Source organism: Anoplopoma fimbria, chromosome 13 (genome assembly GCF_027596085.1).
Source record: "Anoplopoma fimbria isolate UVic2021 breed Golden Eagle Sablefish chromosome 13, Afim_UVic_2022, whole genome shotgun sequence".
NCBI lineage: Eukaryota > Metazoa > Chordata > Actinopteri > Perciformes > Anoplopomatidae > Anoplopoma > Anoplopoma fimbria.
The window spans coordinates 20,308,285-20,325,572 of NC_072461.1; the positions used below are offsets into that span (position 1 = coordinate 20,308,285).

General features: G+C 40.0%; 1 protein-coding gene across 1 annotated transcript; it reads left to right on the forward strand.

Moving 5' to 3' along the window:
- Positions 1–50: 50 nt before the first annotated feature.
- cds2 (CDP-diacylglycerol synthase (phosphatidate cytidylyltransferase) 2) lies at positions 51–17,024 on the forward strand. The gene is made up of 13 exons (XM_054610530.1): positions 51–261; positions 5,120–5,253; positions 5,552–5,648; positions 6,216–6,313; positions 6,795–6,934; positions 8,035–8,093; positions 9,146–9,228; positions 9,314–9,401; positions 9,688–9,756; positions 10,592–10,744; positions 11,216–11,335; positions 11,611–11,714; positions 13,395–17,024. Exons 1-13 carry the CDS (start codon positions 190–192, stop codon positions 13,528–13,530), a joined length of 1,353 nt encoding a protein of 450 aa, XP_054466505.1. The 5' UTR covers positions 51–189; the 3' UTR covers positions 13,531–17,024.
- The last annotated feature ends 264 nt before the right edge of the window (positions 17,025–17,288 follow it).

The window sequence follows — 17,288 nt, forward strand, 5'->3', positions numbered from 1 at the left end:
AACGCATACTGATTCTGATTCAACGTGGACTTTTATTTTGAAAACCGGAAGTTGTCTGTTTCTGTTATTCCCGCGAAATTGACACCGATTTTGGTTCATCGGGTGTAAAGTGTTGCTGTGCAGCAGGAGAACTGTCCGTCCAGATAACGAGTCAGTGTCTCGGAGACACACAGGACCTTCTGCTATAAGATGGCGGAGCTGAGGCACCGTGGAGCCAAAGACACCGACCCGACGTTACAGCAGCAGCCGTCAGAGGACAAGGTAACGTCCGCCGGGGCTCCGTCCCACCTACCGCCTAGCATCGATGCTAATGCTAGTTAGCCTGCGAGCTACTGGGAAGCCCTGAAGCAACGTCCTGTGGCTCGTGCAGCAAGAGTAAAAGTCACGTTTAAAAAAACAACAAAAAAAAGAAAGAGCACAAGTCGTGTGTGAACTGGTGTGTGTTTTTTATTTATTTATTCCACATGAATTGTCAATTAAAGACATTTTTGAATGAAGTGTGGGGAGATGTTTTGCAGCTAGCCAGCTAGCTAGCTAGCCACAAACACGGTGTGACGTCATACCTATGATGCGTCGAAAGAGCCCCCGCCATTCGAACGCCAAACGGCCCGGGGCTCGCGGACACCGCTGCCATAACAACAACAACAGCTGATTCAGGCGTTCTGCTGCTGGATGTCCAAGTGTCTCCCCAGGGAATAGACGGAGCCCTGAAGGGGCGTGGTGGTGGATCCATCACATTAAAGAGCAGCCTAAAGGGCCTGTCAGGGGGGTGGTTATTTACTGGTGAAGCACATTTAGTCCACAGAGTGCCATGACTTTGTCTGTCTGTTGGCCAGCAGTGAACACTTAAAATAAGCTTTCATTACTTTACACATTAAGTAATATTTAGGTCAGGTTCTTACAGTTTCAAAGAGGTGATTTTTATCCTTCTCAAGTTATAATTTAGATTAAAAAAAAAAAAGAAACACTGACACCATTTATATCTTCAGTAAGATCTGGTTTATTACATTTGTAAGAAGTAACCTAACTAATTTATCTCACAGATCTTTTTTTTCTGTGAGATAAATTAGTTACTACATGTAGAATTAATACTAGTGTAAAGCAGATATCTGGCTACCTGTGTAAATATGACATCCTAGAATTCAATTCAGTTTATTTTGTATAGCCCAGAATTACAAATTTGCCTCAGAGGGCTTTACAATCTGTACACATGTGACATCCTCTGTCCTTAGACCCTCACATCGGCACAGGAAAAACTCCCCCAAAAAACACCTTCAACAGGGAGAAAAAAGGAAGAAACCTCTGGGAGAGCGACAGAGGAGGGATCCTTCTCCCAGGATGGACAGAATGCAATAGATGTCATGTGTACAGAATGAACAGCATAACGGAGATATACTGTCCAGATTTATAGTATAATAGTAGTGTAGGGTTAGCTGGGCAAAATGCCAGTACAGATATGGAAACCATGGCAATTATGTGGAACAAGTGTCCTATTTGTATATGGAAATTCAGGCTGATAGTTCATTGTGATGTGCTTTAAGTGAGGGAGGACCACATGCAATATATCACAACTATAATCCACAAGATACATTTAAATTCAGTAGGCCAAACAGCTGTTCTGGCGGACCCAAAGTGATGTTTCTAAGTAAAATCTATTAAATCTATTCTGGCCTTGCTTTGACCTTTTTGTCTGGATCAGCTTAAGAGGAACAGCTCTAGAGGGAGATGACATTTGTTTATGAAATGAGGGGGGCAGTGGGTTAGGTAAGGCACTTTCTTATGGTTTGCATAAATGGTTGTAGTCAAATTAGTAGTGAAAATCACGCAAGAGATTTATGAATGACTCACACTGTGGTCAATCTGTAAACATTTAAGAGGCCTCGAAATTCAGCTGCCAAACCATTTCTGGATATGTGCGTGGAGCAACATCGGGTCGTGTGCATGTCCTATTACAGACATTGTGTTTTCTTTCCAGCGATGTCGGGAAGTCTCCTTCTAAATGAGCATCTGAACACACGTTTGGTCTTTAGCTGATCAAAACATTTCAAAACAGTTGCTCTAAAATATTTGTGCCATTTTGAACTCACAGCACAACACAGCTGAGAAAGTGAGTCACAAACCTCTTCTTTTTCCTCCTTGCTTTATTTTTGGACCCTAGCTCCTCTGGGTTAAGATTTCTAAAAATCCCAGTAAAGATGATCTTAAAAAACATAAATGTGCTCATCCTTTCACAACTCCAGATTTAGCTTTTTTCCAATGAATTTGAGATGAACAAAACCGACACTCAGTGTTTAAAGCATGAAAGGGGAGGAGCGTTTATGTGAAATGAGCGCCTATTTTTAACTCAAGCATCCTGAGTGACGGATATTGTTTCCATAGAAACCAGCAGGCGGAGAATTGGTTTGTATGTGTGTGTTTTTCGTGTTCCTGCGTCTGCATTCGGTTTGTGGTTTAAACTATTGACAGTGTATCTTGTAAGAGTGTGTCCTATAATTTGAAAAAAAGCCAATGGAATTTCTTAAACTTGGAACATTTACAGTTCTGGTGTCTTTTTATCTGAGTGGATCCAGAGAGAAGAGCATCCAGTTAGGGAATCAGTGTTTTGTGTAGAGACACCGTGACAAAGGTGGAAATACACACTGACTGCTGCAGCTGTTCAAAAATATTCTTCACCATTAAAGCTATCTAAAAAGCCAAATGGATCAGTACGTCAGGGTTTTAATACAGTAGAAAGAAAAGTTTTTCTTTTATAATGAGAAACATTTCTAGTTTTAGTGATGTCCTTCTCGCATTATAACATATTTTCATTATTGATATGTTGATTTTGAGCAATAATCTGATATGTAGTTATAGCAAGTAGTTTCTTGTGGAAATTGGATTAGGTTTATGTCAATACACAATCGGATATTGATGATTGAAAGGGGTGATCAACGCTTGCTTTTCGCTACACTGATATCAAGGTGATTTTAACTAAACTCTGTCTTCCTTGGATTTGACTCCCTGTGTCTCTGTTCTCCATTGGCCTGCTCGCTTAAACTTTGCTCTGCGCGCCGTGAGAGTAGTAAATGTTTTGGATACATTTAGTTTGCGATATATAAAGATAACATAATGTTGTTAAACAGAACACACCAATCACAGACATGTAGACTTCTAAAATGGAGCTGTTGTTTGAATAGAGGTGAAAATGCTTTTATATAGTTTTTAATGCTTTAAAGAGAAATATACAACATTCAGAGCATCAAAATAGCAGCAAACAACTATTTTCTATGTATAGTAATGTCTTCCTGAGCAGAGAATGAAGTCGCTCTCCCTCTGTGTGTGTTGTTATCAGAGCTTCTAATTGTTCTGTTGACATAGCCGGTTGCTTTTAGTGCATGTTTGTGCATGTGAACGTGCCCAATTTATTTCCTCAGGGCCGCAACTCTGCGCTGTGCTCACAAGGCGTTTACAGTTCATAAGGCGTTTACAGCTCATAATCGACTGGTTTGTACTGTTAGCACTGTTAGCTATGAGCCGCCTGCTCAGGTGACACTATCATGAGAGCCGTTGAGAGGCAATGGAAATGCTCCCAATATATAATATTATTGTCAAACTATCAGCAGTGTTTCAACATTTAATTGCCCTTACACAAATATAAAGTGCTAGGACCTGTGGGTCCAGATTTTTTTATTTTTTTAAATGGATCGGACTCCTTCAATGCAGATAGTAAATCCTTTAAAGACATGCACAATGGCATTGCAACATCACACTGTAAAACTAGTGTTGAGTGCAGATCATAGTACCTTTTTATAACATGGTCCAGTCTCCAATTTAGGAGGCCTGTGAATGACAAAACAATTGCATTGGATCTTAAAATGAGTAGGGGAAAGTGTTAAACATTACAGTGAGGTGATTGATCGATCCTACATTGTAACATTGTTATGTGATCCATCTTTCACATATTGGTGTCTAATTTATATAGCGCAGGTCTGATGGTCGTCATAAAAACAGCAAACAGACCGTCTGCAGTGTGAATGTGAGGTGAGACCTCCGAGCCTAATTTGGTCACCAGCAGCAGAGACGTCTGTGGGGGGTGAAAAGTGAAAGGACAGACTGACCTCACTGTTTTCCTCAGATTAGCTGTAACCGTGTGTAACTGCTACAGTCTGGTGACATCTATCCTTTGGTTGTTTCTGTTGCCATGGAGAGGCAGACATCAGTGTGTATTGAAAAGGCCTCCGTCAGGGAACAGATGGTTCTGGGAGACCAACAATATGGATGGAGATGGTTTGGCGCAGCGTTAAGCCGCCCACACATACTCCTCCACTGGCAGTCCTTTTAGCTGCTGTTTGCTGAAGTCTGATATAATGAAGCTGCTGCTGTTTTTTCAATGACACATCAATTATTTGTTTGAGTATATATCAATTCACATAACACAGAATATATATACGTTTTGTGAATGACCCTTATATTCTTACCCAAACCCTAAAGAAGGCAACTAATACTAGGCAGTCAGAGCCAGTGTAGTGCGGGTCATGACTTCGAGAAAATGGCCTTCTGAACAGTGGTTAACCAGTCTAGGGCTGTCTTTAACTAAATGTATTCTTAGTCTACTAACTCTCAGATAAGTTTTTCGACTATTGATTAGTTGATTCAATTGACAATCGATCTCTCATACTGAATTTCTCCACAAAGAATCACACAAGAGCGCCACTTTAAATCTTGTGTTTACCAGAGATGTGCTCATCAGTTTCTTGGAAATAAGCAATTCAGCAGAAAAAAAGCACAAAAATTACAAATTATTTAAAGAAAACTTAGCGGACTATTATTCGACTAATGGACGGCAGCCATAATTCAGTAATTTTTTTGCAAACTGAAAGGCACAAGCTGTTTTTGTAATCAAGTGCTGTGGAGATGATGTACGATGTGTGGTGTGTTTGTGCTGTAAAGAACAAAAAATACCAAGAGAGCCATCTAACCTAGATACCATATTAGTTTGAGAGGCCAGTATTTACTTCTAGTTTGACTTTTGCACTGTGACACTGTTATGTACATAAATTAAACTGCTAGAAATATGTAAATACAGTCGTATGTCATATTCATGCATAGTTGCCCCTCTCTCTGTCTGTTTGTTCTTCAGGGTTCAGACAGTGAACTGAAGGTGGAAAAAGATGTGGCGTCAGATGGCGAGACCAAGGGGGACTCAGGTGTCCCAGTCCCTGCTGATGACACCCCCGAGGTTCTCAACAAGGCCCTGTCTGGACTCTCCTCAAGGTACCGTCACTGTTGGATAGAACACATATTACTGAATTTAGTCTGCAGCAGTAAAAGTTGTCTTTACATTATATGACAATATGACTGTAAGGGAGGAGTTTGAGCATGCTCAGTAAACATTCCCTGAATAGATGCATGCATTTCTGTGTGTGTGCTGATGAAAGGTTTATGCTTAGGATGGATGAAGGGCTACAGTAGCCATATTGATTTTAATCTCCAGTTAACAGTAATGTTATGGATTGAATACAAGTACGGAATAATTAAAGCAGTAATGCCTCTCTGTCTGTGTTTCCTTCAGATGGAAGAACTGGTGGGTCCGAGGCATCCTCACACTAGCCATGATCTCCTTCTTCTTCTTCATCATCTACCTGGGCCCCATGGTGCTTATGATGATTGTGAGTACAAACGAGGCTGATGGTGCCGTGCAAAAGCTCGGACACCTCTTAAGGAACCTTTCAGAAAATGTGTTGCTTCAATGGAAACATCAACGGGAAGATTACTTCAAAAGAGTGGTGACAAAGAGTGTAAAATGTAACAAATATGATGCACAATCATCTCATATATTTTTTACACATTCATATGAAATGGACATGCAAAGTTCATTTTCTCCACGAGTTGTACAGCCTATTAGGGTTCATACAGTAATTTCTCTCTGCAGCACGTTCAGTTGAACTTCACTACGCAAATTAAAAACGTAATCTCATGGATTAATGGGATTCAGGCTCTTTAATATCAAGCAGGATTTCTGCTCCTGTCCTCTGGGAATTCCCTAAAAATAGGCACGCCACCCATCTTGTGTCACTAGGACACAAGGACGTAGGACATATTCACACACACACACACACACACACACACACACACACACACACACACACACACACACACACACACACACACACACACACACTCTTGGAGATGCTCCAGTCGTTTCCTCCCTGGTGACGCAGTGTTTCTTTGTGCAGGTCCTCATTGTTCAGATCAAGTGCTTCCAGGAAATCATCACCATCGGCTACAGCGTGTACCACTCCTACCACCTGCCCTGGTTCAGGACGCTGAGCTGGTGAGGGCGCACACGTAACACAATCACACACGTTATCACACATTTTATAGAGGAGTTGTTAACGCATGAAATATCCTCACTTGCTTCTTTCTTATTGTGTTGTTTCATGTTTTATTTTGTTGCAGACTTCCTGAGGTTTGTTTACTGACCTGATTACGTTTTGAATAGATTTTAGGTTATTAAGCCAATCAAGAGAAATGGCAAAAATATTGTGAATCAGCAGAGCTGTTTGATTTTAGCAATAGTGGTGTACAGTATAGTGTGATAGATAGCAGAGTCCTGACATTCATTATGCCATAAACCTGAAAAATCTAAACTGTTGTCCATGTGCAGTTAGTAATTTGACCTTGCAGAGCGTTTGACTTTTGTCATACACATGGCCTCACTGGTTTTTCTGCAGGCATACTGAATGCAGAGTCTGTTTGGTTGCCGCCATAAAGCCGTGAGACTTGTACATTTGCTCCACCCCTCCAACCCACAGGTACTTCCTGCTGTGTGTGAACTACTTCTTCTACGGTGAGACCGTTACAGACTACTTCTTCTCTCTGGTGCAGAGGGAGGAGCCGCTTCGCATCCTCAGCAAATACCACAGATTTATCTCCTTCGCCCTCTACCTCACAGGTACAAACACTGAGACCCCAACTTTGAATAAAGCCTGTAACAATAGGAGCTGGAATAACTTCATGTAAAGGAGACTGAGTTTTCACAGCTATCTTTTCTTTTGGAGAAAAAAACATGTGGGGTCTCACAAAACACTAACAGTCCTCACACTTTTACCAAACTCAAGCCACACAAAGGTTTTCTAATGATTCTTTTCTACCAGAACGTTATGTTCTAATCCAGAGATTTAGTAGTTAGTGAATGTTTTCCCAACCAAAGGAATAATGCATTTATGTTTTAACAAATGAAAGCATTAGATTTAAGTAAGAACAGAGAGTGAGGCTTATTCTTTCAACTGCTAATTAAATTGATCACAAAGGACAAGATGCTATCCTTATCTCTCAGGCTTGTATCAGCAGACGGCAGTGATTGATTATCTAGGCTTCCCAGAAGGGAAATATAATAAATGTCAAATCAAAACTGCTTCTGTTTCTTTTAAATGTTGAATATTATCATTCAGAATATCAAACTAAATAACTTTGTGTACATAAGGTTAGATACTTCCAAAGTTGGTTATTTCCATCACAATGCAAACTGGAAAGGTCCCTCTTCTTGTACTTTTTTAGTCAAGATTTTAGTTCTACTGCAACTGCTGGTTGATGCCAAACAGGATGTGGTGAGGAAGGAAGCACCCTAACTGTTGCTCTCTTGCCTACTAGATTCAAGGTGGAACTGAATGGCCGGGCTTTCTCACGCGCCTGAGCAGAGAAGCTTTCAAGATAATGGTGTCATACCTTCAAGTGCCAGAAAAAGCTCATATCAGCAGCTTTTTGGCACCACATGGCATTTGTTTTTTTAGATGCTGTAGATGTGGTGTCATGGAAAAGAGTAAATGTCCTTGTATAACTTTACACTATGTCTGGTTTGACTTTTCTCCCTGTATAAGCACTTTTTTAATCTCACTCATTCTCTGCTTATAGGTCACACTAAATTTAGTTGAGTTTGACCAAAGATGACCAGGATTCTGACTTAATTAATCTCCCTCTTCTTTCAAACACTGCAGCCCTGATTGTTTTTTCCCCGATTAAGGATTTCACGCAGTATTTGTCATGTTGTTGCAGGTTTCTGCATGTTTGTGCTGAGTTTGGTGAAGAAGCACTACCGCCTCCAGTTCTACATGGTAAGTGGCACCCTGCCTCCTCGTGGTCTCCGGCCCTCGAGGATACTGGTTTATTGATGGTGCTCCGTAAAATACGGGCCCCTCAAGTGTATGGAGAAGTGGGCCAGGGATTGATCTAATGGGATTGTCTCTCACAAAGTCATTCCAACTGTTCAGTTCAATGTGCAAACCAGATCATTTTCGTACCGTAAGATTGTTGCCTGGTATCCATTTATCTGAGACAACATCCATTCTTTAGAAAGCCTGCCCCACATAACTATGTCAGGTCTTGCTCACTAAGCAGATCCAGTCAGAAAAAAAAAAAGTGTTTTTGTTCAAATACTGAAAGACGACCTTTAGAAGTTACTAACCTATTGATCTATGGACTGTTTGCAGAGCAAATGGCAAATTAACAGCTACACATACGCAAACATTTCAACCCCTCAGTTGAGTATGACCACAATATCTTGCTCTCTGTAAGTGAGCAGTGCTGCTCATTCTTAATGGCATGAGGAGACATTGCCTCCACCCACATTTTCCAACCACATTATTGATTCAATCCGGTCATGTTTAACTACACCTCTGTGCAGTCACTGTTCACAGTAATCTTTGGCCGGTGTTTTACCAGGAAATCACGGGTTCTTACTATATGTCCAGTCTGTCAAAATAGATATTTAGAATATAGACAAAATGTCATGAATAGTAAGGCTTTAATTTTAAAGGGGCGGCTGTGGCGTAGTGGAGAGCAAGGTAGTTCTCCAATCAGAGGGTCGGTGGTTCGATACCCGGCTTTGGCAGTCGATGTGTCCTTGGGCAAGATACTTAACCCCAAGTTGCTCCCGAAGGCTTGCCATCGGTGTGGACTGGATGTTGCATGAATGTTAGTTAGAGTCTGATGGTGGCACCTTGCATGGTAGCCTGTCATCAGTGTGTGAATGGGTGATTGATATGTAATATACTACTGATTGTAAGTCACTTTGGATAAAAGCGTCTGCTAAATGACTGTAATGTAAACTTAAGTTTAAACTTATCCTACTGTAAACATACTAATCTTTTTTATATTGTGCCCACAGTTTGGTTGGACCCATGTGACTCTGCTGATTGTGGTGACTCAGTCTCACCTCATCATCCACAACCTGTTTGAGGGGATGATCTGGTAAGAAAACAGCCCAATTTTCATAAAACCCATTTTCAGTTAGTCTCATATATGCATCTAATGTTAACTCTTCTCATCTAAACAGGTTCATTGTGCCAATTTCCTGCGTGATCTGTAATGACATCATGGCCTACATGTTTGGTTTCTTCTTTGGCCGAACCCCTCTCATCAAGGTTGGTATTATCACTGTTATGCCTTGCTTTAGAATGCATAAATGCAAGCAGCAGATTTGCAGATGGTTTCTAACCAATCAAATTCAGCCATTTTGTAGTAAATTAATACCCATATATTTGCAGTGTATTCTCCTCCCAAGTTTTGTTGTAATGCCAGGGTAGGTCAAACATAATCAGCGTTTAAGAGGTCTGAGTATTGACTTATGTCATGGACAAATAAAAAGTATTGTGCTGTTCATGATGATATATTAACCTGGTATCAACACCTTGACTGTGTTCTCTGCAGCTCTCCCCTAAGAAGACATGGGAGGGATTCATCGGTGGATTGTTCTCCACGATTGTGTTCGGCATTATGGTAAGATTGATTTTTATTTCATGTCTTTGTAGACAATTCTACATTTTGTCTGTTTTGATTCCCACCATAGCGTTGACATTTTTTAGAAGTTTGAAAGACAAAAAAAACCTTCTTTATTTAGACCAAAAGCAGCAAAAACTGCTCTGTTGTTTGCCATACCAAACAAATTAAAACTATCTTCAAAAACTCACAATAGTTTTAGACTTAAATTTTAATACTCTTTTTAACAAGGTCATTAAACCATCCGTTTTTTTATTTGGAAAGTCAATCCTTTTTTAGCTCAGAAAGATGCTGAAATAATCATTTACATTTTATTACTAGCTAAAGAAAAAAATCTCTTATTAGTCCCACAACAGCAAATGTTCAGTGTTACAGCAGCAAATGGAAGAGGAAAACTAAAGCTAGTTCATATTTTACACACTGCACTGGCTGCCTGTGTTGTTTAGAGTTCATTTGAAAGATCTTTTACTTGTTTATTAAACTTTTAATGATTTTCATTTACACAAATCGTGTACGGGTTAGTCAAACTTTTCACCCTGCAGTCAAACAACTTAATTTACTTCACCGTTATGTTTAAAAAAAGGTGTACACACCAGTAAATGCACCAACGGCATACTGTTGAGCCCTGCTTTTCTTTGTGTGTCCCATGTAAGTACCGGTATGAGTCTCTTCTGTTTGTATGCTCTCAAACTGTGGAACTCACTACCTCTGGATATTAGAATAGCAAAAACTCAACAAACATTGCAGTGTTGCAGACTTTCATTGTCTGACTGAAATAAGAGCGAGCAGGCCAGTGATGTGACTGCAGAGTAACTGAAGCTTGTTCTCCTCCCAGCTCTCCTATGTGATGGCCGGCTGGCGCTACTTCGTTTGCCCGGTTGAATTCAACAACGACTCCAATAAGTTCCAGGTGGACTGTGAGCCATCGGAGCTTTTCCAGCTCCAGGACTACTCTCTGCCCGACATCCTGGCGTCTTTCACTGGATGGGTAAGGCTCACCTGCACTCCTCCTCTACTCTCTGCCATCTTTTTTGCTTTTAATGTGTCTTTTTGCAAATCGCATACAAACTAATGTGAATATTCAAGGATGAAATAAACATCTTGCAAAAAAACTGTAAGTTGTGAAAATATGCCAAAGCAGAAGAGGAGTCTACTATAGCATAGTGTCTTTTTGCAGCATCCTAACCAACAATTCACAGGTGTACAATTCCAGACTGATATAATACAGCATCTCTATAAAGGTGTGAATAAATATACTGTAATCTGTCGTAATCTAGCTGGTAGTTTTAGCTCACATATAGACGACAAACTTCCAAAATCCAGTTGAGAAATGCAGAACTAATAAAGGGAATGAATGAGTAAAAGATGAGTTGCCCTTTATGAGTTCAATCACTGGTTGAAGGTCTATAACTGCTTTTATCTGTTTTGGTCCAACACTTCCTCCTCCTTGTCTCCACAGAGCACAGTGCGTCTGTATCCGTTCCAGATCCACAGCATCGCTCTCTCCTCCTTTGCCTCCATTATGGGACCTTTCGGTGGCTTCTTTGCCAGCGGCTTCAAAAGAGCTTTTAAGATCAAGGTAGGAATGACGGACCCCTGTACCTCTACCTGCAGTCTGCTGACAGTATTGATTGTCTTGTTCAAAAATATATTTGCGTAGCCTACTTGGTGTTGCCCCGTCTATCAGGTAAACTGTAGATGGTTTTAGATTTCAGTATTCTGTGCATTGTGTGAAATTAGCTATATGAAATGTTTTATACTGTATTTGCAAAACTTAATAAATGGGATTTGTTTATATTATTTATTTATTTCAATGTTTTAATGTTTGATATATTTTATACTTTGTCCTTTCAGGATTTCGCCAACACTATCCCAGGTCATGGAGGCATTATGGACAGATTCGACTGCCAGTACCTCATGGCCACATTCGTTAATGTCTACATTGCAAGCTTCATCAGGTAAATGCACATCTACATGAAATGACACTTGACACTTGAATATGTTAATTTGTTGCATATGCAGTTTATGGAAGTAATATGGGAGGATTTTATCATCAAAACAACCGGTCCTTGATTTCAGACGAATAGACAAAACCAGCTTCTCATTTCTTGCCAGCTACGATTGTTTTTGGCGGTTGAAATCCTAACTGTGTGATTAACTCAGTGAGTTTACTCAGTGTCTTGTTAAGTTTTGAATGTCTCCGGCTGACTCTGAAAGTGAGATCCCTGCACAGGGGATTTAAATATGCGTTTGACTGCTACACACATGATATGCTGAACCAGTGCCTTTTTAATGATGCAGCTAAAACTTACAGGTCCCAGGTATTTCAGGGTAGCTAGTCGGCCTCAGTCCTGCAGTACTCAAAAAGTACAGCCGGACTTTAAATTTGTTCTTGCATAACCATGTTTGGATGCTTGCTACAGAAGAACACATGTGGACAATAGAGTGTGGTTATTTACTGATGATGTTCATCACAAAGCGCTTAGTTTTGCTTGGTGCTCTGACAGAGTGCCCAGAGTCAGCCCTGCCAATCAGGGGTCTTGGGTCAGTCCGGACAAAAAAAAAAAAAAAAAAAAAAAGAATTCCTGATGTGTTCAGGTAGGGCTTGGTTACTCCTTTTTCCACTCTGGTCGTGTTCGGACAGAATGACGCAGTCCCGAGCCACACTGTAGTGGACGAGCAACTGGATAGTCAGTTTTATGTTTAATTGTTTCTACTTTCCAACAGTATGTTTCAGTCTAAACTTCCCCCCGAATCGTTTAAATCAACAGGAGCAGTACCTCTCCGCTAACTTTGGCTTAAACTCTGATATAGTAGCATCCAGGACAAAGAAGATGTACCAATTAAGGGTGCTCTGATCATGATTTTTTGGGCCAGTCAATGATCACTGCTGCTGTGCAAAAGTGAAGGGAGAAACTATGGGATTACATACAATAGCAGAGACCACACTCTCTGCTCCACCTATTAGCAACATTTAGATAGACATACAGTACCAGTCAAAAGTTTGGACACACCTTCTCATTCAATGGTTTTTTTTTTTTTTTTTTTTTTTTTTCCTACATTGTAGATTAATATTGAAGACATCCAATCTATGAAGGAACACATATGGAATTATATGGTAAACAAACAAATGCTCAAAAAACCTGAATATGTTTTATATTTTAGATTCTTCAAAGTAGTTGAATGAGAAGGTGTGTCCAAACTTTTGACTGGTACTGTATGTATTCAGTGCCCTCACATTTATGCGTGTATTCTGAAAATAATAGACCTGAAACTTCACGCTGCAGGTCATGGTTACATGAGCTCCTGCACGGAGTGGGTACAGACAGCTGCATAGATTGAATTGGCAGTGTATCGGTTACGAGAGACGTGCGCTGATACACTTTTGTGGTGAGGACACTTTTAGCGGTGTGTAGAGCGCCTTTTGAAAGTGTTTTTTTACGTAATGCATGCTAACGATTGCAGCTGATGTTAGAGCAGACAAATACACTCTTTAATCCACTCCCTTTAAGCGTAGCTGGGTTGCTAAGCTATGATTGGTCAATCCATCTTTCGGAAGAAGGGATTTAATAAAAGTTCAGTTCTTTAAAAGATCATTGTGTATAGAGGTTGTACGATTATCTTCTCCCTCCTCTCAGGGGCCCAAACCCAAGTAAGGTGATCCAGCAGCTCCTGGCCCTCCGTATCGATCAGCAGCTCCACATCTTCAATTCCCTGAAGAGTCACCTGACAGAGAGGGGCCTGCTGCCAGCGCTGGAGGATGTCGTCGCCTAGAGCCACCCCGAAACCCACCCCAGCTCGCCCTGAGAGGGAAACCACAGAGAGGAGGGAAGCACCCGAGGGACCCCACGTGCAGCCCCGGAGCTCTGAGAGATTGGCAGTGCTTTGTGTGAGAGAAAAAAAAAAAAAGAAAAAGAAACCTAGAAAAAAAACTACCGTCTTGGGTCATTCCATTTCTTTTGGGTATGAGAGTCGAGTGCGTTTGTGTTCGGCAGTCTGTGAATCATGTTTCAGTGTTTTCAGGTTGAGTTAGTGAATTACTGTACTGTTAAACATTTCCGTTATCGCCAGCTCGTATCTATTCACACTGTTGAACAAAATGTTGGTCAGCTGTACATTTCTACCTGTATACAGGATGTCCTCTATATACCTATTAATGTGTGTTCACATTTTATTGTACTCTGGATTTTTTTGGTTTTTGTTTTAATGCACTGCTCTCAACCCCGTTACTCACTGTTTTGTCACCCCAGCTGCACCCCCTCCCCAATTTAATTTTCAATTTTCTTTTTTGTGATTGTTTCTATTTATACATAGACATTTTTTTATATGTGGGATGTTCTATTATATCTTGATGTTGTGTCTGTTTTAGACTGAATTCACCATTGCCATCTGTCACTTGCATTTATGTGTCTTTTATCTTTTTTTTTTTTTTTTTTTTGCTGCCATTCAACATTTAAAAAAAAAAAAAAAAAAAAAAAAAAAAAAAAGGCCTATCTGGCTCAGACAAACCGTCGACATCATAATATTACTTATTATCAAACAGTAATGTCCTATGATGAATGGCTACATTACCCTGAAGTGTTTGACAGGACAGGAATGGTTTGTTGGTTTTGTGCTTTAAGGCGCAGTGAGCGACGCTCCATACGTAATGTTTATTATGAAGGCCACTGCGACAGATACAATCTCCCCTCACCTGATTGCCATTTTATATTCTAAAGCAGAAAGACTCTCAGAGATGGAGCACAAATCATTTTATATTTCTTTTTTGTTGACACTCGTTAATGCTTATTTTATCTCTAACAAGGGGCTGGTTTAGGTTTAATGATCCGTAAGGTGGTGGTATTGCTGCGTAATGGCTTCTGTGTGAGACATAGTTGCGTTTGGACCAAACAAGTAAGGCACAATAATGGTTTCGCCGCTGCCAAAATCATGTTCACAGCTTCAGAGCAGAACTCTACCCTGCTGTTTTCTGAGGAAATAGAAAGAAGTCGTGATGATGTCATAGTGATGTCATTGGGGTTATCTTAGATTGCCCATGGAGAATTTTAACAGAAGGCCTGCGTTACGATAAACATGAACATTTCAGGGATGATCTTATGAAAGATGTGCTTGTGTTGCATTATGGGAAATATAGGAGAATGTTATACCCATACTGAGGACTAAAAAAGTCAGGAAGTCTCAGCCTTTGGTGCATCACTTTTTTGCACCAGATTCTTCTGTTTGGGGCTTCAGTAAGACATTAAATTGCTGGAGTGCTCCTTTAAAACTGCCAACACTATCTGTTCTGTAACATTTATAGAGATGAATAAGTTATATATGGAAAATATTTAATTTTATTTGAAGTCTGACTGAGCCATTGAATTGATTTAAACTCAGACTGACTACGTTTTTTTATATCTTATAAGTTATTTATAGCTTAAATGCAACTGGCAGAAAACCGATTCATTTGCATTAAGATTGGAGAAAATCTGTTAGACTTTTTCGCCGATATTGTTTAGAAAAAGGTTTAGTAAATTTGGCTCGTTGAACTTTCCGAAAGATTCCAAAATGTTTAATTTGTTAAAAGTGATGATTAATTAAATTTAAATAAATGGCCATTATTGTTTGCACGTTTGCTGGTTGTTTTGTAGAAATGGTGGTGCTAAAGGGGAGCAGCAAACACAACGGTGTCTTCAGTGTATGTGGGTCCAACAAAGATTAACCGCACTCCTCAACCAATCACCTCAGGCTGTCCATCATGTTTGTGCTCATTCATCAATTAGTTTTTTTTATCCAATCATAGAAAAAAAATGATTAATCCTCGTCATTGAAAGCCAAATAACTATGGAGGTTTAATGTAGTGTTATAGGTGTTGATGTAACCCGTACAGAACTACTTCTGTGCTCAATGTTACCGCAATATGAACAACCATACAGTAATCAGTGTAGCAGGGATGTGCCGATCAATACCAAGGTGTCCCTAAATGGTAATCATATAAAACAGCTAATACCTGTGTCCACTAAATGACTGCTTCTCTCAATCAGGGTCATTTTGGAAAAAAAGTTTGCTACCTTAAATTTTCTCTCATCAGATTCTGTCCAAAACCTCTATATATTTTTAAGAAAAGATGCAAATGTTTTTTTAACCCAACATTCGCTTTTTCTTCAAATAGCCAAATCAAGATTCAGATAAAAAGAACGGTATAAACCAAGTATGCATTTATGTTTTCGCCCCCTATTTGAATGTCGCTTCATTCATATTTTTATTGATTTACATGTGTTTGGTTTGACCTTGACCTGTCTTATGCTTAACTTCTTAAAGTATTTATTTTATTTACTGTAAGAAAACCTTTTCAAAGTCACTATATTGTACATTTAATAAGATGTTTCGAACAAATGTCTAGTTCTTCTTTAGTATTTTTGTTTAGAGGAATATTTAAAGTATTATTGCCATATAGGAGAGAGTATTGAGATAGCAAAAAAAGTATTTTCTCCCTGTCTTGCTGTGATTTTTCAGTGCAGTTGGGTGTTTTCTAGACTCTTCCCTGGTAGCTGTCGTGTGTCAACTGCTTTGTCACGGTGCAAGTTGAAGCAACGCAGACACTTGTAGTGCTGTGTTGCATCGTCTCCTTTTTGAGTAGACAGGAAGTCTCCACAAAGTAACACAAGGGACGGGTGTCTCAGCGTTCGTAGATATATCTTATATTCCTCTGGTGTCACCGCCTGCTGTGGCGGTTTGACGTTCGAGGTTTTAAGCCCTGCAGCTCTGTACTGCCATTTCTCCGTCTGGTGTTAAAGTCGGCCACTAGAGAGAGCTGGAGCTCCTGGTGTCGGATGATCCAGTCTAACACTGATGCTGCATCTGAGCAGAAAGGTTTGATCCTTTGCTGTTTGATACATTCCAGTTCCCCTTAGATTTGCTCACAGAGAGGCAGAAATATTCGAGACAAACATACCACTATTAGAAAAGAAGAGATTGTTTATGTTTCAAGGCACCAAGGGAACACCTCCGTGCCATTTTTAATCAACACAGTGCCACTTTGCCGTTGTGAATCCTGCCCAGCCAGGACCCTCTAAAAGGAATGTATGGGAGTTGTGACTGTCCCACACGCTGTAGGCTCCCCTTTGTGGACATTTTATTTTGTGGTTATAGATTCTCTTATGAAGCTGTATGATTTCAGTATATTGTTCTTAAACTGTGCAATGGTTTTGTGTTGAGTTGTACACTTGTCTAGAGAAAAGTTGTACTCTTTGATGCTGAAATGTGCTTTTGCCTTTGTTCAAAGAAAAATTAAAGGTATAAAAAAAGAAAATGGCTGTGTGTGACTGGTTCCTTCCCTCTTGGTCTTCTTCCCCATTTGAAATTGATATACAGTCAATCTGTTAGCATCAATCTGACCAGTTTTGTTATAGTAGTGTATGTCTTTAAAGAAAGGGAAACATTGCAACCACTGTATTCAAAGGTCAGTAGATGATACTTAAACTTTGACCTTAAGATGTACTTTTGTAAGTTCTCCCTCTCTGCTGCAGTCACATGGCACCCTGAGCTGTGAA